This window comes from Pelodiscus sinensis, chromosome 9 (genome assembly GCF_052426305.1).
Source record: "Pelodiscus sinensis isolate ZL-2025 chromosome 9, ASM5242630v1, whole genome shotgun sequence".
NCBI classification, from domain to species: Eukaryota; Metazoa; Chordata; order Testudines; family Trionychidae; genus Pelodiscus; species Pelodiscus sinensis.
This window is the reverse complement of record NC_143060.1, coordinates 20089478-20115127: the sequence shown is the minus strand read 5'-3', so window position 1 is coordinate 20115127 and position 25650 is coordinate 20089478. Positions and strand designations below refer to the sequence as shown.

Here is a 25650-nt window from a genome sequence, read left to right as displayed (position 1 = left end):
ATTACAGTATATTCCTCATCACATTAGAATGGATGCCTCATCAGCAGAAAAACTGCAAGGAAAAAGCCTTAGACTCAGACTTACCAAAGTATGCACTTACCTTTAAAATGTTTTACAAGCTTCAGTAAGGACTACTCACATGCTTAAGGTCTTGGGTGACTTAGGATCTTGTATTTCATGTCCCTTTCATTCCATATGACTGTTTCAACTTTTAAAATGCTACCAAGTGCTGCACTGTTTTCAAATGCTCAGCCTCAGAATTACTAAAGCATTAGCACAGAACTAAAAGTAAGGCATAGGAAGTACACCACATGCCCCAGAATAATCACAGCATAGGCAAGAACATTACCACATTCTCTTAAAAGCCAGGCCTATAAATATTTAAGCATGTGAATATTCTTACTCATGTGAGAAGCTCTATTACATCAGGCGCCAAATTGTTCTTTTGGTATAGAACAATAAACACAAAAATATTACAGAGAGGGAAATTGTAGTTAATGAGCCTCATTCAAAATTTTAGTGGGGCAAGCTCTTCCAAACTGCTTGAGACTGGTTCATGAGATAAAATTACAGATGAGGCAACTAATGTGCTGAGAACCCAGCCTAGCACGCTCACACCATACCCATTGGTTGTCTCTTTTCTTCTTATACTTAGATTATAAGGTCATTGGGACAGGGGCCATCTTTGTTCCATGTTTGTACAGCACCTAGCACAAGGGGTCTCTGGCCCAGGATAAGGGCTCTATGGCACTACAACCATACAAATAAATCCTGAGTCTGTGTTAGCTTTTAAAGAAAGCTCTTGTGATCTTTGTGCCTGGAACATGCTGTCATTCGCAGTAAGGAACTAACCTCCATTTAACTGGAGTTTTAAAAACTGATTGATGTTATATTTTTATGTACAGTTTTGGTTTTGTTGTGCCCTAAGCTTTTCTCTTTTTTATTGTCCAACGCTTTGTGAGGCCCTACATAAACTTAAAAGGATCAGAAATGTTAATTTTAAGATCTTCCAGCTTCAAATACACAGCATCCTTAAGAGAGAGGTAGAGATCTTCCCATTTTATAGTTACGGCTGTAGTTCTGTGCTCCAGTCACTAGATCACGATTCCTCTTGTATACATTGCTTACAGACACACAGCTATTTTAATCATGCAATTCTACCAGCACACACTGGAACTGACAGATGAGCTGATCAAAAAGGAGAAAAAAAAAAGGAAAGACAGAAAGCTCCTTTTAAAAAAAAAATCACCACTAGATTACAGGATGAACCTCTCTAGTGCAGCACTCTCAGGACCTGACCAGTGCCAAATCAGAGAATTTGCCAGACCAGAGGAGGTCAATATTGTCTAGCAGCATTACCAACACTTCCACTGCTTTCTGGGCTCCTAAAAGACAGTTAGGAGTAAATTAAAGCTAAATAACAGCTCAGAACAGAACATGAGAGCCAGGACTGGTAGCTATAAACAAACTTTATGATACCGAGGGAAACTTGGCCACACCCATGATAAGTGGACATCTGGCTAATTAAAATCATGCTGGACCACAGAAGTTGCTGGACCTGAGAGTATCCAACTAGAGAGGTTCAACCTGTATGTACAATTCTACTCTTTTAGGATATGTCTACACTGCACGGCTATTTCAGGATACCGGAGATATCCCAAAATAGCTACCCTGCGTCAACACAAGCCGCCTGTTATTTTGAAATATTTTTCGAAGTAATGGGCGCACTGTTTCGCCATTCTGGTATACCTCCTTGCATGAGGGTAAGGAATGGCTCAAAATAGTACATTATTTTGAAATTTGGTGCTGTGCAGACATGCCAAATTTCAAAATAAGCTTTTTCTATATAGTTTTGAAATAAGATACGCAAGTTGCAAAGTGCCAATGGCATATCATATTTCGAGTTTAGGGTGCTGTGTAGACACACCCTTAGAGACACATAATTTACACTCTTTATCACGTAGACCACCCAAAATGGCACCCAAAATGTGCTAGCCACTTTTTAAACACAGTACTATGTACACTGAAAAAACAGCAGATTAGACATAACAGAAATATATGGATCTCCCCCAAATTACATTTAACAGCAAAATTAGCGTAATCTCTTGAGCTGAAGCCAAAGCAGGCTCTGCTTTTGGCTTATAAAAGGGAGGGACGACGACACAGCAAAGAATCTAGTGAACCAGCTATAGTAGAGGAAAAAGAAAGGCAAAGGAATCACCATCTCACTGCCTGAGTTTCAGGCTACTGTAGGGCTCGAAACAGGTTCTGGCATAAGGTATAGCCTCCCTGGGGTGTATTCTAATTTACAGCAGCTTCACCAGGGCTGCTTTGCAGCCCAGAATACCCATAGCACTAAGCAAAGCAGGGACATTGTTTCTGCTTTTGGCCTCTCCGTTTCTACTATCCCTACACTGCTCCTGGCCTGGGAGCTTTCTGTGGTCTACTGCAGCCCCCTTATTCCTCCCACATGCCACTCGAGTAGGGAATAAATCCATCCCTGAAAAGTATGGTTGCTGATTATGGCCAGGCAAAAATTTTAATACATAAGCCACTTTACTTGTGAGAGGCCACCCAAAGATATCCCTGAGTGAGCCAAGAACAGGTTTGTGGAGATGAAAATTTAGCACTTATTTTTACAGGCATGGTCTGTATTACTTGTGTGTGTCCAAACTCACTTATATAATTCTATTACTGGTTTTGCAGCATCTTTGTATTTTCTTAGCCTTGCAGCAACAGCATCAGGTTTATCATCTTCCTGTTGGATTAATGGTTCACCTGTGATGTCATCAACCCCCTGTGTACAAGACAAACAAACCATCGTGAACACTGTGGCCAGATACAACCCGTGCCACACAAGGAGCCATGGGGTTTTAATGAGTGTAATTGGGGGTAGAAGTTGGCCAATTCTAAAGAACTTGCATTCATGTAAGATGATATCACTGATAGACACTTTACTTACTGCACTATATATATGTATTAGATAAAAATCGGAGACAGAGATAATTAATGATCCACGACACTAGGACCAGTCCTTGTAAAACACCTTGTATTCTGCTGTGGTCACAATTGCATTTGTGTGCACTTTGCCATAGATCACAGAATAATCATTTGTGCCACCACTACACAATAATACACTATGGTATTCGGGAGCACAGTAATTACAGTAAGTTTTTTTTGCACAGTGCTTAACATAAATCCATTTTCCTAAATAAATCTTGTCTCACTGTTTCCAGCCTTGCACACAATCTTTCAGCTGTCTTCTTAGCTTGAGCATGAAAAACTTAACTAGAACCTATTTAGCAAGAAGAATTCAACTCCCATGCATTCATACTTATATATGAATACATATAATAGGATTTCTCTTCCTAATATTTTTAAAAAGACTACTCAGCTGTTCTTGAGTGGGACATCTTCACTGATTTAGAAGTAGATTTAAATTTTCTCCAGCTAAATTAGCCTTTAATATGGTAAATTCTCTTACATGTACATGAGGTGGGTTGAACTCCATATTATAGACTCTTCCACTAGAGGGGTGAATCCAGCGAGCACTCAGACGGTCTTTTAGTGTCTCAAATGGAATGTTTAAACTGATCACTAGATCCAGTTCACAGATTCTGTCAAGTGCTTCAGCTTGGACTAATGTCCTGGGAAAACCTGAATGGGTGGTGGAGGCAAAAAAAAGAGAAAAACATACATAAACTAACAAAGCAATTAGTATTTATTGGATAGTTTCACAATATCAATTCTGGTGAAAAACCACCATTCCTGTTACAGCAAATGCAATAAGCATCAGAGGTTTTGAATACACATACATTTAAAATAAACAAATAAGAATTCACACTCTCTGCCTTAGACAGGCCACTTTGCTGCATGCATCGTGTCTGCTCATTGTTGAATACAAGTCGATACAACGTCTGTTTCCTTTAACGTTTCCTATGAAAACCCTATGACGTTCTTAACTGTTGATTTGACTGACCTCCCTGACTGACCCACCAATATTAACGCTGAAATTCTCGGTGCTATGTCTGTGACTTCTCAGCCAAGTCACCAAATTTCTGTGTCTCCCCAATTCCCTTCTATAAAACGGGGATAAAATTTCCTTATGTCAGAAGGGTGTTGCCAGGGTAAACCCACTGGATATTTGTGAAGCAAAAGGATGCTCTGTAAGTACCGAGACAGGACAATGCCAAATATACCAGAGGCTGCAAGGTCTCTACAGGGCAGAGGGGATCCAAGTATTGCATCTCGTGTTCTACAAGCTACATGAAGTCAGAGGAAGGGCTGGAGGGATTCTTGGATCTTGTAGATGATTAATTGCCCAAAGGAAGAAATGGCCCCACTTTTAAGGTCAGTCTGTACTCCAAAGATCAATACTAATGAAACGGAGCCATTTCCATCACAAAAGTTTTCCCAATCTTGAGTTGTGCAATTCAATTAGCAAGGCATGCAGCTTAATGTACAAAGCGTGTGGTACCACGTGAGAGATTCATGGGAGCACTTCAAGCAAAGGAAGCTCTCAGGTTTTGCATATTCATGATGGAGATGATCTTGCATGATCAAACTTAATGGAAGCTTTGCCACTGACTTCAGGAATCAGACACTTGTGTCTTGACCTGGCCCCCACTGAAGCGATTAGCATATCAATTTGCCACTGGGATCCACAGGAATTGAGGGTGCACCACACTTCACAGGATCATTAGCCCCAAATAGCATAAAAACTATGCACCTTCATCAGCGAGTTGTGCGTCTGTTACACTTTACAAGAATGGAGATCAGCGACAGATCCCACTGGGCCAACAAATTAAGTGATGGAATGATTAGGTGGGCCATATAACTCACCTGCCAAGCTACAGGACATAGTAATCAGTGCAGCGCGTTGTTTTTCTGAGAAAGGGAGCAGTATGGACGAAGGGCACTAGGTGGAAAAATTAGTGGCATGCTAAGTCTCTGCTCTATCTCTAACTCCGTTTTAGTTGGGGGCGAGTGAGCTGCAGAGGCAGCTTTGAAGAAGAAAGGGGTCTTCCCTCTGGCAACTCATCGGGCCATTTAAGCAGCGGTGATAAGTTCTCAACTGAGCTCTGAAAACTCAGTCCTCCTCTACCAGAATAATAATGGCTTTGGTGAACCAGCTGGAAGGGAAAGGGAAATTGTGGGCACCAGCAAGGAGAAGGTGAATGGATCTGACCAACTACCTGATGAGCAGTGGGGGAAGGAGGAAAATGTACAGGGCAAACATGCAAGGCTGCTACCAGGCATGCTTATCTGAACCTTATGTGAAAATTAACCAGAGTTCAGAGATGGTTGGTTATGTCCCCTAGGACAGCGGTTTTCAAACTACACGTCACGACCCAGTACTGGGTCGTGGAATGTCAAACATGGGGTCTCATTGCTGCAGGGGGAATCGGGTGACCAGTGAGGGTGCTAAGGCCTGTCTTAGCACCACAGACTGTGCTGCGCTCCAGAAGAGGCCGGCAACAGGCTCAACTCCTAGGTAGGGAGGAGGGGAGAGCACACAGGGCTCCACGCACTGTCCCTGCCCTGAGCACCAGGTCTGCACTCCCATTGGCTGGGAGTCTGTTGCTGGCTGCTTCTGGACCACAGCATGGTCTGTGAGCAAATTTCGAAATAAAGAGCTATTCCAAAATGTCCCATAGCCTCTGTGGAACGACGGCTACAGGGAGGCCAGAATAGCAGACCCGTGATTCCAAAAGCTATTTTGAAGCAACGGGCGCAGTCTAAAGATGCAGAATAGCTATTTTGGGATACGTCCGGTATCCTGAATTAGCGCCATTGTGTAGACGTAGCCTAATTAGGGTCCCTCTAAGGGTATGTCTACACAGCTAAGTTATTTAGAAATAACAGCCCTTATTTCAAAATAACTTTCCTAGCGTCTATACAGCCAAATCGCTATTTCGAAATAGTGGAGCGCTTATTTTGAATTTGGTAAGCCTCATTCTACAAGGAATAACGCCAAATTTGAAATAACTTTCGAAATAAGTGCTGTGTAGACCCTTATTTCAAAATAGGGGGCCTGCAGCCTTCCCAGGGTGCCTTGGTGGCCACTCTGGCCTCAAGCAAGAACGCGCCTCTCCCTCCCCCACACCCCAGAGCCTTTAAAGGGGTTTTCCTGACATCTGCTGGGAAACCTATACGGCAGTACACAGGCAATCCAGGAAGTTTTTGGAGAATGTTGGGGATAACTTCTTGACACAGGTGCTGAAGGATCCGACCAGGGGCCGTGCGCAGCTTGACCTTCTGCTCACAAACAGGGAGGAACTAATAGGGGAAGTGGAGGTGGGTGACAACCTGGGAAGCAGTGATCATGAGATGGTAGATTTCAGGATCCTGACCAAAGGAAGAAAAGAGAGTAGTAAAATACACACCTTGGACTTCAAAAAAGCAGATTTTGACTCCCTCAAAGATCTGATGGGCAGAATCCCCTGGGATGTTAACGTGAAGGGGAAAGGAGTCCAGGACAGCTGGCAGTATTTTAAAGAAGCCTTATTGAAGGCACAGAAAGAAGCCATCCCGATGCGAGGCAAGAGAGGCAAACATGGTAGGAGACCGGACTGGCTTACAGGGGAAATCCTTGGTGAACTTAAGCACAAAAAGGAAGCTTACAAAGAGTGGAAACTTGGACAAATGACCAGGGAGGAGTTTAAAGGTATAGCTCGAGAATGCCGGGGGGTATTCAGGAAGGCGAAAGCGCAAATGGAATTGCGACTGGCTAAGGATGTGAAGGATAACAAGAAAGGTTTCTACAGGCATGTTAACAAGAAGAAGGTGATCAGAGAGGGTGTGCGGTCCCTAATGGATGAAGGAGGTAACCTAGTGACAGATGATGTGGGGAAAGCTGAAGTACTCAATGCTTTCTTTGCCTCTGTATTCACGGACAAGGTCAGCTCCTGGACTTCTGCGCCAAGTGACACAAGATGGGATGAAGATGGACAGCCTGTGGTGGGTAAAGAACAGGTTAGGAACTATTTAGAAAAGCTAAACGTACATGAATCCATGGGTCCGGACTTAGTGCATCCGAGGGTACTGAGGGAGTTGGCAAATGTCATTGTGGAGCCTTTGGCTATTATCTTTGAAAAGTCGTGGAGATCGGGAGAAATCCTGGGTGACTGGAAAAAGGCAAATGTAGTGCCCATCTTCAAAAAAGGGAAGAAGGATGATCCAGGGAACTATAGGCCGGTCAGTCTTACCTCGGTTCCTGGAAAAATCATGGAAGGGATCCTTAAGGAATCCATATTGAGGCACTTGGACGAGAGGAAAGTGATTAGGAATAGTCAGCATGGATTCACAAAGGGCAAGTCGTGCCTGACCAATCTGATTACATTCTATGATGAGGTATCTGGCTCGGTGGACATGGGGAAGTCAGTGGATGTTATATACCTTGACTTTAGCAAGGCTTTTGATACGGTCTCCCACAATATTCTTGCCAGCAAGTTAAGGGATTGTGGATTGGATAAATGGACGGTAAGATGGATAGAAAGATGGCTAGAAGGCCGGGCCCAGCAGGTAGTGATCAATGGCTCGATGTCAGGATGGCGGTCGGTTTCTAGCGGAGTACCCCAAGGTTCGGTTCTAGGACCGGTTTTGTTCAATATCTTTATTAATGATCTGGATATGGGGATGGATTGCACCCTCAGCAAGTTTGCGGATGACACGAAGCTGGGGGCAGAGGTAGATACGCTTAAGGGCAGAGATAGGGTCCAGAATGACTTAGACAAATTGGAGGATTGGGCCACAAGAAATCTGATGAGGTTCAACAAGGACAAGTGTAGAGTCCTGCACTTGGGACGGAAGAATCCCAAGCATAGTTACAAGCTGGGGACCAACCGGTTAAGTAGTAGTTCTGCAGAAAAGGACCTGGGGGTTACAGTGGATGAGAAGCTAAATATGAGTCAACAGTGTGCCCTTGTAGCCAAGAAGGCTAATGGCATATTAGGTTGCATTAAGAGGAGCATTGCCAGTAGATCCAGAGATGTCATCATTCCCCTTTATTCGGCTTTGGTGAGGCCGCATCTGGAGTATTGTGTCCAGTTCTGGGCCCCCCAATACAAAAAGGATGTGGACGCATTGGAGAGGGTCCAGCGGAGGGCAACCAAAATGATTAGGGGGATGAAGCATATGACTTATGAGGAGAGGCTGAGGGACTTGGGTCTGTTTAGTCTGCAGAAGCGAAGAGTGAGGGGGGATTTGATAGCAGCCTTCAACTTCCTGAAGGGAGGTTCCAAAGAGGATGGAGAGAGGCTGTTCTCAGTAGTGACAGATGGCAGAACAAGGAGCAATGGTCTCAAGTTGAGGTGGAAGAGGTCCAGGTTGGATATTAGGAAAAACTATTTCACTAGGAGGGTAGTGAAGCACTGGAATGGGTTACGTAGGGAAGTAGTGGAGTCTCCATCCCTAGAGGTGTTTAAGTCTCGGCTTGACAAAGCCCTGGCCGGGTTGATTTAGTTGGAATTGGTCCTGCCTAGAGCAGGGGGCTGGACTTGATGACCTTCTGAGGTCTCTTCCAGCTCTATGGTTCTATGATTCTATGACTCTGGCCACAGTGCCTGTGCCAGCTCCAAGCCTGCCAGCCCAGAGCCAGCAGTCACTGCTCCTGACCTAGTGGCCCCAAAACATGAGCCAGCAAGCCACTGGCAGCCAGCCCTCCACCGTTCCCCAGGAGCAGTCTGACAGCTCCCAGGAGCCTGCCAGGGCCCAGAGAAGGCAGGTGCCTTCCTGGTCCAGGGCAGAGATCATGGACCTTATTCAGGTTGGGGGGGGATGCCCCCAACGTCCATGATCTCCACACTAGACGGAGGAACGCGGCCGTCTATGGCAGGATAGCGGCCGTCTATGGCAGGATGGCTGCCAGCCTGACCACCAAAAGCCACATGCGAACTCAGGAGCAGGTTCAGATGAAAATCAAGTTGGTCCGGTGAGACCCCCACCCTTGAGTTTCCGCTCCCCCTTCTTCCCCTTGGTTCCCCCTTCCAGCTCCCTACTCCCAGGTGTCCCCTCCCCTTTTCCACCCTCTCTCTTCCTCTCTCCCACCTCCTTTCCCCATCTCACCAGAGTTTCACTCCCCCCTACCCCATTTTGTTAAATAAAGAGAGTTTGTGTTAATGAAAATACATGTATTTTATTTGACATCAGGAAGGGGGGTCAGGAAGTAGAAGAATGTGAGGGAGGAATGAGGCACAAGCCCCCAGTGGGGCAGACCAGGGAGGCTCTTAGTGCTCCTCAGGGTGGAAGCTCTCCCGCAGGGCCTCCTGGATACTGACAGCCCCCCCATGGACCTCCCGGATGGCAGCCTGCAGAAAGTGCAGCCAGGCTCACGGCAATGTGTCCACGAGAAGCACCAGAGGGCCAAGGGGCAGCTCTGGCTCCATGTTGCAGAGTGCTGTGGTGTCCCAAGTGAGGGCAATCAGAGCACACAGAGACAAAATGCTTTGCTGTCCCTCATCGAGGTAGGCAAGCAAGCAGGGAAACCTGAGAACTGGCAGTCCGGGGGGGTGTCCCTTTAAGCACAGACCTCAGATAGCCTCAGGTTTAAGTCCTGACCTGGTGCCCTGCCAGAACTGATTCTGGCCAGCCTTAAATGTGATTCAGAGTCCACTCAGTGCATTTTGTGTGTAGATGCGGTATTTCAAAATAACTGTAGTGTAGACATACCCTAAATGACTGTTCACACTGGTAAACTGTGCGAGATGCCCCTTAGCACCAGGATTTGTGTCTTCACCATAAAGTAAGTGCACTGATGTCCATATGAAACAATAAAAACCAGTGCAATAACCTTAGAGGATGGTATTTTAAGAGAGGAGTAGAAATGTGCTCAAAACAATTGAGGTGGTCTCTTGAGAGGAGATGGCTGTATAGAAGCATTCAGAGATACTGATATAATCACATTTCCCTTATCAGATGTCACGAGTGGGATGTCACCTGTGCCCTTTAAATGTTAGTATGTACCTAGTAAGTACACTGCAAGTGCCATATACAGCCAGATTTTTGCAGGCCATTGGCTACTTCCATTCCTTTCAAATCTTGTCCTGCCTCATGGATAAACCAGACAGAAGCAGCACAGTCATAATTTTAAACTGACAGAGCCTGAGAGGAAAAATACTTAAACGTTCCAAGGAATGGACATGTTCAAAGGAAACCTTTCAGACTGGAGTGCCTGCCTGCTCACCACCATGGGAGTTTTCTTCACACAAAATGCTCTGGCTTCAATCGTACTTGGGCCCCAGCAACAACTTCATGTAACCACATCCACTGGGATTCCTAATTCCAGAAGAGATGGTGCTTTCTGCTAGCACAATTCTCGTTCTCATGTGCACCTTCACCTTGCACTACTCACCCTGTATTCTGAGTGACTAACACCTTATTAACTGAGAGTGCTGCCGTCATTGAAAACCTTTTCTAGTCATATAGCCTAGCGACCTCAAAAACAAATCACACAACTCAACGTCCATGTTTCATCCCCTCCCCCAGACAGGTTCCCTGTGCAAAACTCATTCTCAGGACTGGACATACTGTGCTAAATCGTGTGTATCAAGAGAGAAATTCTACAGACAGCAATTATCTGTTTAGCCTTGTGATCAGGTCTGGTGACATATGTAGTAAGATGAACCTTCATTTTACTACAACACACTTTGCAGGTCCCTGGACCATGTTCGGGGCGGGGGCGGCTCTGAGTCCCCCAGAAGGGGCGAGGCCTTGGATGAAAGGCATGAGGCTAAAGGGCTGCTAAGCCCTCAGTGCTGCTTGGACTGCACTGCAGCTTCCCCAGCCAGCATGCAATGCCACCCAAACTGTGCTCTGCAGAGCTCTGGCAGAAATGTAAAGGGCCCAGTGCTCTGGCTATTGCTGTTGCCAAAGACTGCTCCCTTTCCCCTTGTGGGAGGCCCTTCATGTGATGCTGTGATTAGAGATGGGATTGCATGATTAAAACCCAGCAGACAGTTTCCAAGTTTTAGGAGCAGTCAGAGCTAAGGTTTTGAGTCAGACCACTCCTGGCAGAAGGTAGAATCAAGGGATGAGCAAGCTGCAGTTGAGAACTGGTTTTGTTAAATTCCAGCTTGATGGTAGAGGTGAAGGAATGCGGCATATCAACACATTCTGAGACACGTGCTCATATATTTTGCCATACTCCACATTTTATAGAACTGAAAGCCACAGAGAACGAAACGTTTTTCTAGTCCCTAGTGAGTGCTTGTTTGAAACATTAGATAAATAAAGAACAGAACCAAACATTTTCTGTTCCCTATACTGCAATGATTTCATTCAGTGGTTAAGAATATAGCGCAGATGCATCCTTCCATAAGAAGTGACCCTGTCAAAGAAAGATAAAAAATCAGGAAGCACATGTAAACATGCAAGGCAAGGGGAGGGTTGGGGTGGACAGTAGGGTTATGAGACCCAGTAGTAAGTGAATTTTACAAAAAGCAGTTCATTTGATAGCATGTCTAATATATTGGTAGCAAGTATAGATACAGAGTTTAATACACTGCCAGTTCACTCCTCCTCAAAGTAGACTGTACTTCTGAAATTCCATCCTGTGATGAGTACTGGAAACTGACCAGAGCCAGCACTCTGATCACTTGGACATCAATCAGCCTGTTTGGAGATGTGCAAGTTAACAGGATGATAAGGTTGGATGAGCCAATTAGTCCATCAGGCGAGGTGTATAAAGAGAAGACAGGAAAGGGGGGGGAGAGACAAAGGAGGCACAGAGGTGAGAATCAGGGCTAGATGAGCCCAGAATCTCAATTATGGAAGACTCCTGTTCTTCTCTGGTTCTGTGGGAAGGGCTAACGGGAGAGAAGCACTGTAAATACATCTGACTCTCTTTAATCCGCTAACCCAGGGAAACGAGGCGTGCGGGATTAAAGATTTTGCCAGGCAGGCTGGGCATGAGGGGGTGGGGTCCTGGGGAGCAAGTGTGGGTCCATGCTCCCCACGGCTCCCATGCACTGCCCCTATGGGAGCCATGGGGAAAAGCCTCAGGGGAAGCGACTCTGAGCACTGCTACTTCCCCAGCTGGGGGGGAGGGAACAGAACAGCAGCACGTAGAGCTAATAGCTCAGCGGGTTGAGCATTGGCCTGCTAAACCCAGGCTTGTAAATTCAATCCTTGAGGGGGCCATTTAGGGATCTGGGGCAAATCTGTCAGGGATGGTGCTTGGCCCTGCCGTGAGGGCAGGGGACTGGACTCGATGACCTCTCAAGGTCCCTTCCAGCTCTATGAGAGAGGTATATCCACTTCTTCCTCCTGTGTACCATGGCTGTTCCTGGATTAGGAACACCCGGCGTATGGAGGCTCAAGTGCACTTTGCTGAATGAGACTGTGCTGGTGATAGCAATGTCAATACGATCATGCACATTTGCCACTTACTCGACAGCCTGAGAGGTGTCTAGGGATGTGTCTGTGCTGCAAATAGACACCTTTGGCTGCCCCGCTTCAGCTGGCTCAGGCTAAGGGGCTGTTTAACTACAGGGGAAATGTTGCACTAGAGTCTGAGCTCTGGGACCCTCTTGGGCCAATCCTGAACATTTACCCTGCAATTAAATAACCCCTTAGCCCATGCCAGCTGATGCAGGACAGCCAAAGGTGTCTAACTGCAGCACAGGCATACCGTGGGGCATTAGAAGATGGGGGTGAAGTATGCCCAGTTATACATCCTGGAAACGGCATATGCAGAAGACTGGGATGAGTATGTAATAATTTAGGATTTAGTACAGAGGATCAGGGTGCTGTGCAACACATGCATTAGACACAAGCTGTTTTTTCTCTATGACTCACCCACTGCTGTAGAGATTCTCACCCCAGCTACTGAGCAAGTTTGCTACCATCATTCTGATGGAAAATAGGAAAAGCTTCTCCAAGCGCTAACAGGTGTGTGAGTGGGAGGCTTGCCCACAGCAAGATGGAAAGGGTGACAGTGCAGCTGTGGGAAAAATAAAGCTGGAATTATGAAACAAATCTGTACCCGAAGAACAAATCCAAGAAGCCCATTGAAGAGCCATCAGATCCCATGCTGTGGGGAGCGCAAAGCAAAGCAGCGGGTATATTTTAAACAAGGGGTGTGGAAGATGCTGTAGTGAGAGGGTTTCTACAACCATCACCATGTCCCTGAATCCCCACTCCCATGCCCCATTCTTACACAAGCTCCTCAGCCCCTCCCTTTGGGATCTCAAGGCACCGACAGCGAGAAAACACTTCCGGAGGGGAGGTGGGGCCTTTCATGCAGCGCAGGGTGAGCAAAGCAGGGTGCCATATTTTGCTTAGAATACTGGTATCTAGCTAGGACAGTGCTTGTCACGATCTTTGAAGTGAATAAGAGCGATGCATCTGAGAAGCCGTGCCCATTCCCCGAAACCGCACCCCTCCCCCAAAGTCCCACCCTGCTCCCCCTCCTCTCACCTTCACTAACTCTCACCCAGCTGGGACGGGGACTTGGGAAGGGTACAGGCTCTGGGTTGGGCCAAGGGATTCGCAGTGTGGGAGATGCTTTGGGCTGAGCCTGGGGCAGGAGGTTGGGGAGCAAGAAAGAAAGAGGTACGCAAGCTCTGGGGTGGAGTCTGTATGCAGGAAGGGTCTCCAGACTCGTGCAGTGTTGGGGTGCTGGCTCGGGGAGGAAATTCAGGGTTTGGGGTACAGGAGAGGGTGCTGCAGGGGCAGGGGAGGCGGTGCTTGCAGGCAGGAGAGACCTCTGCTTTCTCCCACCCCAGGCCCACCACAAGGGCATGCTGCCTGCCAGGGCTGCCTTTAGGAAATGCAGGGCCCAATTCGAACAATTTCCACACGGCCCCACAGCAATTTTGGTTGGGGGGGGGGGGGAAAAAAGCACACATAAAAGTTTCGATGGGGGGCCCCAGTAATTTTTTGATTGAGCCAAAAAACACACACACACACACACACACACACACACACACACACACACACACACACACACACACACACACCACAAAAAAAATCTTCTGCCAACACACAAACACACCCTCCTGCAGCACAGGAAAACTCTGTGCTAAACTCACACCTCCTGTGGTGCAGGCAGCCAACGCACTCCTGCTCCGAGGCTGGAAGATTTGTATAATTTTTGGTGGTGCCCCATTAGCCACGCCCCCTGACCTGTTAACCTAGCCCCGACCCCCATTAGCCACACCTCTGACCCCCGTTAACCAGACCTCTGGAGGTAACACGCTCGGGGCAAGATGGACACATGATCAGAAGTAAAAAGTGTCATGTCATCCCTCTCTGAGGACTTTTCCCAGCATCCTCCTACCAACAGGGATTCGTTTGGCCCCCACCAAACCCCCCTCATGCAACTATCCTGTGACTGCATTAACCCAATGTGTGTGACATTAACTCAGGGGCAGAGAAACTGGGGGAAGTGTTCCCTCTAAGGCTATGTTTACACTCGCGGCTTCTTGCGGAGGTACAGCTGTTCTTGAGCAAGAACCCACAGAGCAGCCACACTGCTCGCCTGCTCTTGTGCAAGGAAATTTACAGTACAGCATGGTAAGAGAGGGCATCTTGCACAAGAGCTACGCTCTTTTCTAACAGGTGTAAGCTCTCTTGCACAAGAGGGCAGTGTGGATGTTCGGCAGGGATTTCTTGTGCAAGAAACCCCTATGGCTAAAATGGTCATTGGAGCTTTCTTGCGTAAGAGAGCGTCCACACAGCCATGGATGCTCTTGCGCAAAAGCACAGCTCACATAGTACTTGTGCAAGAAGCCGCAAGCGTAGACATAGCCTAGGAGTTTCTTCCCACAAGCAGAATGGATTTTGTGTTGTGCACCTGTACTGAGTTCATGTGGCTTGTCTGGATGTGCCACTGTGGCACCCAAGTTATTAATAAATATTTTATAAAACTTTACCTTTTCTCTCTGCTGCCATGTCTTCTCTCCTTGCTCCATCAGCTCCCCGGGTGCCTGCTGCCCCCCAATTCCTCACACTCCTCTGCTATCCTGACTCCTGCCCTTCTCACTGCCCTCAGCCCTCCTGTGACCTGCCCCCCTCCACCAGCCCTTCTCTCCCCCCTGTGCCTACTCCTACAGTAGTCCCACTCTGATAATGTGAGCTACCCCCCCTCATCCCCTCTTCTAACACCTCCCTCTAAACACCTGCCCTGCCTCTCTCCTCTGGTGCTGGTCCCTCCCCTGCAGGTGTTTGTCCTTCTGCTTCACCCCAGAATCCCCTGACACCTGCACCTTCCCTTAGCCCTGCACCCTCCTGATGCCTCCCCCTTCCCTTACTGACCCTGCCCCCTTTTTGCCTGATGCCCATCCCCTCACCACTCTCTGCCCCATTCCCCTCCTGCCCCTCTGTGCCCTCACACATGACTTCCTCCATCCTGGCCTTCCTCATGCCCACCCCTTCTTTCAAGCCTTCTCCCAGCATCCCCCCTCCCTCCTCTAGCCCCCAATGCCCTTCCCCTCTCCTCTCCTCTCCCAGCATTACCCTGTCCCCCCTCCCACTGACACCTCCCCTCCTGCCCTTTTCCTCATTGTCTGCACTTGGCCCCCTGGCATTTGTCTCTCCTCCACCCTGTCTCTTGGTGCCTTCCTCTTTCTTCCCCCTCCCTCCGCACAAGCCCCTTCTTCTCCCACTCCCTCCACACAAGACCCTTCCTCTCCCACCCTCTCCCCCCTCCGCACAAGCCTCTTCCTCTCCCACCCCCTCCGCACAAGCCCCTTCCTCTCCCACCCCTCCCCCACCTTCTGCCTTTCACTTTGCCGGGCCAGAATCTGCGCTCGGGCCCCGGACTCCGAACCCAAAGCTAGGCTATGCGGTGCCGAGGAGTTTTAAAGTCCCAGGCCATCATGTCACGTCATGCCCGGGCACCCTCTCTGCCCACCTGGGAACGTCACACCGGCAAGGGGGAGCCGCACTGAGAGCCGTGCATGGTTGGGACAGGACGGGGCCGAGGGGAACGCTCTGGGGGCGGGGTGGGAGAATGAGTGGGGGGACCGGCAGCAAGGGGCCGGGGCCCACTCCAGGCAGAGCCAGGGGAGAGACCCAGCTTCAAATATTGCTGGAGCATGGATGCCGGCTCTGAATATTAATTCACCACCCAGGGTGCCAGGCACACTTCTGGGTTCAGGGCATGGATTCCCTTTAGGCACGGGGCCCCATTTGGGGGAATCTGGCGAATCGGCTTAAGGCCGGCCCTGCTGCCTGCTTCCCGGAGTAGCTTAGGGTTAGGACAGGCTAGGAGCCCATTACACCACTGGAAATTGCAATCAACAAGGAACTGCACTGGCTCACGGGCCTTACAGTGAGGAACACTGTGCTAGGGCAAGCGGTGTGTAAGGCATCAATAAACCCAGTCATTTCAGGCCAGCTTTCACACACCTATTCATACAGAGGCAGCCTCTCATTTTTTCCAAGCCTTTTCCAGAGACACTCACTGCCTCACGGCAGGCCAACAGCCTAAGTACCTCCCAATGCGCTGTGTTCCAGTAGTCACCAAGCACCGGGAGATTTAAGCATAGCACCCCCTTTGCTCCCAACCATTACAGAAACCCACTGACCCAAGAATCTGGATGCAGCACGTCTAGATTCCTTCTCATGCATGCAGGACGTCAGCTGAAGGGTGGGCAATAATTTTTGCAGCAGGGACTCTCCAAGAATTTTGGCAAGTGGTTATAGGCTGCACTTTTCTGTTATGTTAATACAAGGGCTGTGGGGTCAGGGACAGAGCTTGGGTGCAGGAGGGAGCTACGGGCAGAGACTGGGCTGTAAGAGGGGGTGCAGGACATTGAAGGGATATTGAGTGCAGGAGGAGATTCTGACCTGACGCAGGGATGCGGGGAAGAGAGGGTCTGGGATGGAGCTTGGGTGCAGGAGGAAGCTCCGGGCAGGGACTGGGGTGCAGGATCTGGGACGGAGTTTGGATCCAAGAGAGGGTTGTGACTTGGGGCAAGAATGTGGGAGGGGGTGCCAGGTGCAGGCTCTGGTGGGGAGGCATTTACCATAGGTGTCTATTTGCCATGGTGGCCCCTCATGCTGCTTAAAGCTGCAAGCTCTTACAGGCAAGCATATCTCTGTGCGCCCCTTGGAGAAGGGGGATAACTGATCTCCATGTGCTGCCCACACCCACAAACACTCCCACTGCAGCTCCCATTGGCTGGTTTCCGGCCAATGGGAAGTGTGAGGATGGTGCTGAGGGTGGGAGTAGTGCATGGAGACCTGCAGCTCCCTCTTGCTCAAAGAGGTGTGTGCAAGATATGCCTGCCCCAGCAGCCTCTGGCCATGGTACATCCAGGAGTGGTGTGGCTGGGACCAGAGCAAGCAGGTAGACTGCCTGACCACCCCACGGGGCCATGAGACATTTTCCTCTAGCCCTGGCCCAGAACATCATGGTGGATGGGAAGAAAATGTTTGGCGAACCACATCTGGCCCATAAGCCATATTTTGCCCATCCCAAGTCAGCTGCTCCTCCTCTTGAGTCTCTGCTGACAACCCAGAGGAATACCATGTCCCTCCCTGTTCCAGTGCAGAGGGAATTCTCTGTCGCGCTCTGCCTCCCAGCCAGGGGGACTGCCAAAGCCTGCTGCTCTCACCACCAATCTGCAATGATATGCTCCAGTAAAAACCCATTATAAACATCTATCTCCCTGGGCACCTCAGATCCACAACAAATCTGCTCAACTTCATGTCATGCCGGCGCTTGTATTCCCCAGTTACAGAGCAACATTAGCACCAATCATTTTTTTATTGACTTCACAAAAGCAAGACAGTGCCCCTTTACTACAGTTCACTTTCTTTGGAGAACAGCTCCCGGCACCTGCTCCAGCACCTGCCATTTCTCGCTGCTTGCTCCTCTCTTTCTGTGAGTGCAGAGAGAGACAGGGACTAGACATGTTAAATCCCAGCACTGAGGTCATTCAGACCTTAAGGCAAGGATGGGCAATAATTTCCAAGGGGAGGCCACGCCCTAATTTGGTAAGTGGTCAGGGTCTCCACTTTTCTATAATATTAATGGAGACGTGTGGGATCAAGGATGGAGTATGGATACAGGAGGGAGCTCTGGGCAGGGATTTGTGGTGCAGGATGCAGTGTGCGTTGTGGGAGGGAGTTTGGGTTCAGGAGTGGGTTCTGACTTGGGCCAGGAGTGGAGGAGAGGGGGCAGGAAGGGAGTCTGGATGCAGGAAGGGATTGTGACCTAGACCAGGAAGGGGGTGAAGTGGCAGGTGCAGGGTCTGCCTGGGAGGCTCTTACTATAGGCAGCTCCCAGACAGCAATACCTTTCAGGAAGACTCCCTGCCTGCCACGGCCCCATATGCCACTCTAAGCAGCCCAGTGCTAGGGCCAGCATGTGTGTCTCCACGTGGCATGCCCCTTGGGGGGAAAGGTGCACGCTGTACACACCTGCAAACACTGCCCCTGCGGCTCCAATTGGCTGGTTTCCAACTAATGGGAGCTGGGAGAATTGTGGCGGGGGTGGGGACAGCATGCAAATACACCTGTCTCCCCCCACCTCCAAGGGGTGCAGCGTACAGCAGGGGCGGGCAATATTTTTAATGGGGGGCCACTCCAAGATTGTGGCAAGTAGTCAAGGGCTGCACTTCTATGGAGGAGGTGTGGGACAGAGTGAGTTCGGGGTAGGGGACTGGGGTGGAGGAGGCAGCGTGGGGTCTGAGAGGGAGTTTGGGTGAAGGAGGGGGCTGTGATCTGGGTAGGGGCTTGAGGTGCACAGTCCAGGAGGGGGTAAGGGTGCAGGAGAAGATTCTGACCTGGGGAAGGGGTGAATGTTTTGGGAGGGAGCTGTAACCTGGATGAAGGGGTTGCAGAGGGTTTGGGTGGTGACCTTGGGCAAGGGAATGGGGTGCAGGGTCAGGCAGGGAGTCAGGGATGCAAGAGAGGATTCTGGCCTGGGGGAGGGATGTAAGAGAGGAGATGCAGGGTCTAGGAGGGAGTTGTAACCTGGGAGAAGGGGAGAAAAGAGGATACAGAGGATTTGGGAGGAGGCCTGGGGCAGGTAGTTGGGAGAAAAGAGGGGGTGGGGTGCCAGAGGCAGGCTCTTGCCAGGAGGCGCTTACCTAGGCAGCCCTGCAGGAACCTGAGGCAGACTGTCTGCTGTAATCTGAGGCTCCTCCATGTGGCTCTACTCTGGGCATAGAAGGCAGGGACCGAGGCTTCCCACACTGCCCCTGCTCTCCCACCCCCAGCAAATTTTCTCAACTTCTACTGGCCAGAAATTGGCCATGGGATCTCAGTGTATGTCTACATTTGCTCCCTAGTTCGAGCTAGGGATGCAAATGTAGCCGACCAAAATTGCTAGGAAGCGGGGATTTAAATATCCCGTGCTTCATTAGCATGATCTCGCCAGCGCGCTATTCTGCTCGCCAGCTGATTCGAACCAGGAAGTGCACTCCGGGACATGTCCGTTCGAATCAAACCCCGTGGTGTGAACTAACGTTACTTTGAGGATTTTGCTAGGGATGGTGTGAGCAGGGGCAGTGTGGAAAGACTCCCTCCTCCCCCTCCAGAGCAGAGAGCAGCTGGCTGTTTACAGCATGACCTGTCCTCTGCCTAAGGATTTCAGCAAGGCAGCCACAGGCTGGACCCATGGCTTGGCAGGCTGAATCCAGCCTGCTGGCAGCCTCTTGCCCACCTCTGGTGTAGTGAGACACACACTGGCCCCAGCAGCAGGCCGCTATGAGAGGTATGCGTTGCCTGTCTGGGGAGCCTGTTGGACCATGGTGGGCCAGATCAGCCTGCGGGCAATATTTTGCCCATCCCTGCCTTAAGGGCTGTATAGTAACAGTGGAACCAATAAAGACAGGCCAAAAGAAAGCCTGGTTTTGTGGTTTCCTTCAGGGTGACCTTTTGAGCCTAATTGTCCAGTCAGCTATTTGGTTTCTCACACACAATAGCATGGACAGGGGAAGCCAAATCTTGCATTATCACAAAGTAGTGAAAGTCAGAAACCCAGATATGTATTCCAAAAAAAATAAATGTATATACACACATACATACAGTGTGCACATCCTTGTCTTCACACTCTTATTTAAAGGCAGGAGCTGCGACGATTCTAGAACGCCAGTATGACTGATTACCTTGAGTACAGTATATCTTATTTTATAGAGCCAGGAGAATCCACTCCCAGGATGAACTTGTGCCAAGGACAGAAAGGAAAGGCAGGGAAATGAGGATCTCAACCACTGCTTGAAGGTCTTTGTGAGGTCATAAGTTAAGTTGCCTCAATTATATCCATTCATTTATGTATTTAAGCTCTTCAATTTTTGCGACGAGGAATTCCACATGCTAGCTATATGCTGCCCAGAGTACTGCAGTGACACAGGGCGTTAGCCCTGCACTGGTCCTTTAGGGGCTAAACTCCCCAGCCCTGCTTCAGGCTGGGGTTTGCCCTTAAAGGGCCAGTGCAGGGCTAATGCCCTGTCACATGCAGTATTTGTAAAGTTTACCAACTGAACTTCGATCATTCAGGAGGAGTCTTGTGAGTAGAATACTTGTAACAATGGCTCTTGGACACTACTTCCCTAGAAAGTTACCTGTATTGGTAACTAAAACCCCAGGGAGACCTGTGCACTTGGCAATACATTTACTCCCTCCAGGGGAACAGCAGACTCTTTCAATGCTCTCTTCTCTGACTTGTGCAAGCAGGTGACACACGTGAATGTTTTAATGAAGTGAAAAAGCAACAATGGCAGAAAGCACTGAAAAGGGAGGAGAGAATAGGAACATAGGGTGTTGCCTGGAACTGACATTGGACAATTTAGCACCATCATTTGCAGGAGCACTGGTTGACCTAACCATCCGGGTGTTCTTAACAATTGGATCACCCTAGTAGTATTTGTCCTCCAGTTTCTTTTTTGCACCAGCAACACATCAAAATAGAGTGATGGGATTTCAGTGCCTGGAGCTAATGGACAAGAACTTGAGATTAAAGCCATTCTTTCTGTGGTGCAGCTAATGCAAACCAAGAAAGAGCACAAGGGAAGCAGCAGAGACAAGGTGGCAGTGGAGGAAAGACACAGAAGGCAGCTTAGAGAGACTCAGAATATTCATTTTTAGTAGTTACAGTGTAAGACAGCCTTGACTGGGTCCATAAATTCTCTAAGTGTCAATCAAAGTCACTGCAAGAGAAACAAGAGTCTGCGTTTCAGAGCGTTCATGTCCTTCATAAAGGAAACAACGTGGTCATTTACACAAGTACCATAAACCATTCCAGTCACCTCATGGCAACACGGACTACCACTGGCTGCTTTATTTGGAGAGACAGGAGAGCATCAGTTCTGGCAATGATTTATTTGCTTCCCATGAGCGGCAACATTTCAGTACAGTAATGATCAATTTATGCAAATCAGTGGCTATATTTATTCTGACATACAATGCCCTTGTATTAATGAGACCTCAATCTGAAATACGGTTGCCAGGTATCCGGTTTTGAACCTGACAGTCTAGTATTTGAGCTTTCTGTTCGTGAAACAAATTGAGAAAATATAAATCTCCGGTATTTTCTCAATCAGATGTAATGTAGATTGTGATGTAATGTCAAGTGTGTCCAGTATTTTTGTTGAAACCATCTGGCAACCCTAATCTGAGATGTAGTTTAATGATGGGCAAATTCTGGAATTACCAGATTAAGGAACTATAGGGTCTGAATGATTATGCTGACTGGAAAAGGTCACATATGTTTAAGCATTCCCTATAATAGGAGTGCAGAACCTATGGATGCAGGCCAGATCCAGCCCCTAGCTTATTTTCATTCAGTCTGATATGGACTGTGGGGCAAGAGCTGCAAACACTCCCACAAGTGAATGACCCGCCACTGTTTATATCTTGTGGGTCAATGGGTTTGAGAGAGAAAAAAAAATGGTTCCCCATCCATGTCCCAGAGAGTTCAGCTCTAGTGTGGCCTCTAATCTCCAGTGTATGCATTTATAAACAAACATCTAATTATAATGTAAATGAACCAATAGTAGTTTATATTGTGTCATTACATGGTGTCCGAATATCTCTCCATTAGTCACTTTTTACATTTAAGATAATTAGAGATGCTCTGAAATGTTTCTTTTAAATTTCGTTGAAAGAAATTGAACTTTTGCAAGAAGTGTTTGTTTTACCCCCTCCATGTAATCTCAAGACTACTGCTCCACTTCTAAATCAAATCAAGTATAAATGCAGGCAACAGTGGGGCACTCCAGATTTTAAAACTACACTTACTCAGACAAAACAATTCATATTTTAGACCTGATATTTACAAAAGACCTCTATCTGGGTTTAGTAGTAATCAATGGTTCACAGTCATGCTGTAAGGGCGTAACGAGTCGGGTCCCACAGGTATCCATTCTGGGTCCAATTCTGATCAATGTTTTCATCGGTGATTTAAATAATGGTATAGAAAGTACCTTATAAAGTCTGTGGACAATATTAATCTGGTAGGGGGTTACAAGTGCTTTGGAAGATAGGATTATAATTCAAAATAATCTAGACGAATTGGAGAAATGATATGAAGTAAATAGAACGAAATTCAATAAGCACATGCAAAGTACTCCACTTAGAAAGAAACAATCAGTTGCACAAATACAAAATGGGAAATGACTGCCTATGAAAGAGAGCTGAGGAAAAATCTGGGAGTCATAGTGGACCACAAGATAAATATGAATGAAGAGTGTGATACTGTTGCAAAAAACAAACAAATATCCATCCATCATTCTGGGATGTATTCACAGGAGTGTTATAAGCAAGACATGAGGAGTAATTCTTCTGCTCTACTCTGAACTGATTAGGCATCGACTGGAATATTGTGTCCAATTCTGGGCCCTATATTTCAGGAAAGATGTTGACATGTTGGAAAAAGTCCAGAGAAGACAAGAAAAAATATTAAAGGTCTAGAAAATATGACCTATGGGAAAGGCTGAAAGAATTGGGCTTTAGTTTGTAAAGGAGAAGACTGAGGGGGGACATGATAACAGCTTTCAAATACATAAAAGGTTGTTAGAAGGAAGATTGAGAAACATTGTTCTCCTTAACCTTTGTGGATAGGACAAAAAGCGGTGGGCTTAAATTGCATCAAAGAAGGTTTAGGTTGGACATTAGGAAAAACTTCCTGTCAGGTGGTTAAACTCTTGAATAAATTGCCTAGGGAGGTTGTGGAATCTTCATCACTGGAGATTTTTAAGAGCAGTTTAGACAAACACCAGTCAGGAATGGTCAATGGTGCTTAGTCCTGACACAAGCGCAGGGGACTGGACTAGATTACCTCTCAAAGTCTCTTCTAGCCCTATGATTCTTCTAAGATTCTATATTTAGATATTCCGCTACTTGCTCGCTCCCACAATTGATTCAGGATGCGAAATTGGAGAACCAATTATTTTCAGGACCAAAAATTCACCTTCACAACCAAGAAGTTTTTTTTTTTAAAAAAGCCAACTGTATTTTTAAGGCTTCTGATTAGAATACATGATGCATGGTTAATACTTCACATGTCTATGAAGAAGAAACTACAAGTGATTTATCTTGGCATGTGCCCAGTCACTCCCACGTACCAGTTGCTTAATTTCATGGTTTGGAATGGCGGCGGTGGTGTGAGAGACCTGTTTGACACAATAGACAATAAAAGTCATAGATTCTGACATACCTTTGCAGGGGAGACTGACCAGACACACGTGCACTGTTCCTCAGAGGAGCAGAAGGGAGGGAGAACAAGCTAAATAAAGGCTTGTACATCTTCTGTTCCCCCCTCCCTTCTTCCAAATTGCAGATACTGGACTACAGAGACCTTACTGTTAAGGATGTGAAGAATTCACAAGGGAGGAGACAGCTATAAGGCAAACAGTGCCTGCAGACATGCGCTGTAGCAGTTTGCACTACGATGCACTGTACTGTGCTGTATGAGTACCACAATGGGAGCTGTAAACCTCTTTCATTAGAGTGACAGTACCCTTTGAGTGGTGCTTTTGGCCTCTTGCTTAAATTAACAAAATCTTTAGTACCTGTGATCTATTGCAAGTAGAATCAGGTTTAATTTCCAGAGGAATCAGTCTTTAAGAGGAGGCCAGCCCTGAACAGCTCTGTCTTTAAAAACTCTCAGAAGTGTTTTTGCTTTCTCCTCCGCCCCTGCCTAGCTGCTAAAAATACTCAATGGCTACACTTGGTTTTATTTGTTTTCCTGTGTTCCTGGGAAAGTAATATCTTATTAAAAGAAATAGGCCTCAAGAAGACCGGTACTTTCAATCCACAAAGAGCTACCAGAGCAGACAGATGCACCCATGATGCCAAAATCATGCACATGAGTTTACCTACCATCAAGTATCCAATGCTGAGACTGCTTTTTCTCCAGCTCCATCATGACGACACCGGTGATGACATTATCCGGTACCAAAAGGCCTCGCTCTAGATACTGCTTTGCCAAGACACCAAATTCTATTAAAGACACAAAACATGTTTCAATTAAAATTTCTTCTTGATAACACAAATCTAGAAACTCCTCCCTCTAGCCTTCTTTTTGCTCATTAGCTTTGTTGGGGATGCTTCCCTGTTATTGGTATCCAGGGTCCCTAACAGAGCTGTGGGGAAAACCCAGTTTGCCAGCTGTGAAGTTTTAATATAGGGAATAAAGGAAGCTGTAGAATACAGGAATGGATTTGTGCTAATTTTTGCAATGTTGGATGTACACGCAGAATTTTAAGAGGGACACTCTGCCTATGTTGACCCCAAAAACTTAAATAAATCTATATCTATATCTTATTGTATAATTTGGCCTCTCCCTGACAGAGAGAGGGTTTTTTCTGAAGGAAGAGTATCCATCCTATGACATCTGAAGTCTACAAATTAACAAAGTAATAAACAGAAAACAAAAATCACTAGTAAGTTAAATGATTCAGTTCAGTCAGAAAGGCTCAGTGAAATGCTGAAAATAATATTTTAAAAACCTCTTGTTTTACTAATATAAAGTTATTATTAACACAAGTAGGGGCATTTCAAAGTGACTATTAAATGGTGATATTGTGATGGTCTTAGAAGCTAAACAAATCACGGCTATGCTAGGTGTTTATACAAGTAGACTATGAATTTAATTTGCTTTCCTATATGCACAAATGTACACATAACAATTGCAATCCCTCAGAGAATGGATTTCCAACAGTGTACTATGGAGGCAGCTCCCATGAGTGTGAAAAATAATCAGAGTACTGGAACACTGCACAGATATTCTGAACAGTGCTGGTAATTTTAGTAGGATTAAACCTGTCAGATTTTGCCTAATCCTATTATCTTGCACCCTCACAAAATTAAGGGTTAAAGTGCTGTAAAAAAAATGTATACCATCCCTTACATAGGACTTCAGAGGTAGAAATTCTCACAATCTCCACACAAAATACTAACAAAGTTAAATACAGTTCATCAAAATCCTGGCTCTGAAACCATGAACTCTGAACCCTGAGCTTTTTATACAAAGCATTGTGTTACTGAATACAAAACCTTGACTTCTAGCCAAGTTTTTATAGACCATGAACTTGAAATGTGTATTTCTTATCCATCACCCAGGAATTAATACATTTTAAATACTTTTGCAAACTTACTTTCATACCCTTCAGAAATCTCGGAAACCGTTGAAGCCACAGGTTGAACAAGGATTGCTAATGGGATCTTTCTATTAATAAAACAAAATAAAATGGGATC

General features: G+C 47.0%; 1 protein-coding gene across 6 annotated transcripts in view; it reads right to left on the bottom strand.

Moving 5' to 3' along the window:
* Positions 1 to 25650, bottom strand: part of AK4 (adenylate kinase 4) — a 50220-nt gene that overhangs the window by 2448 nt on the left and 22122 nt on the right. For 4 of the 6 annotated variants that reach the window (XM_075936168.2, XM_075936167.2, XM_075936169.2 and 1 more), the window contains 3 exons: positions 24274 to 24393; positions 3485 to 3657; positions 2679 to 2797 (listed from right to left, as the gene is read on the bottom strand). In XM_075936168.2, the coding sequence (XP_075792283.1) occupies positions 2679 to 2797; positions 3485 to 3657; positions 24274 to 24393 (412 nt within the window). The remainder of the gene's footprint in view (positions 1 to 2678; positions 2798 to 3484; positions 3658 to 24273; positions 24394 to 25650) is intronic. The other 2 variants (XM_075936166.2, XM_089780455.1) reach the window with 2 other exon arrangements.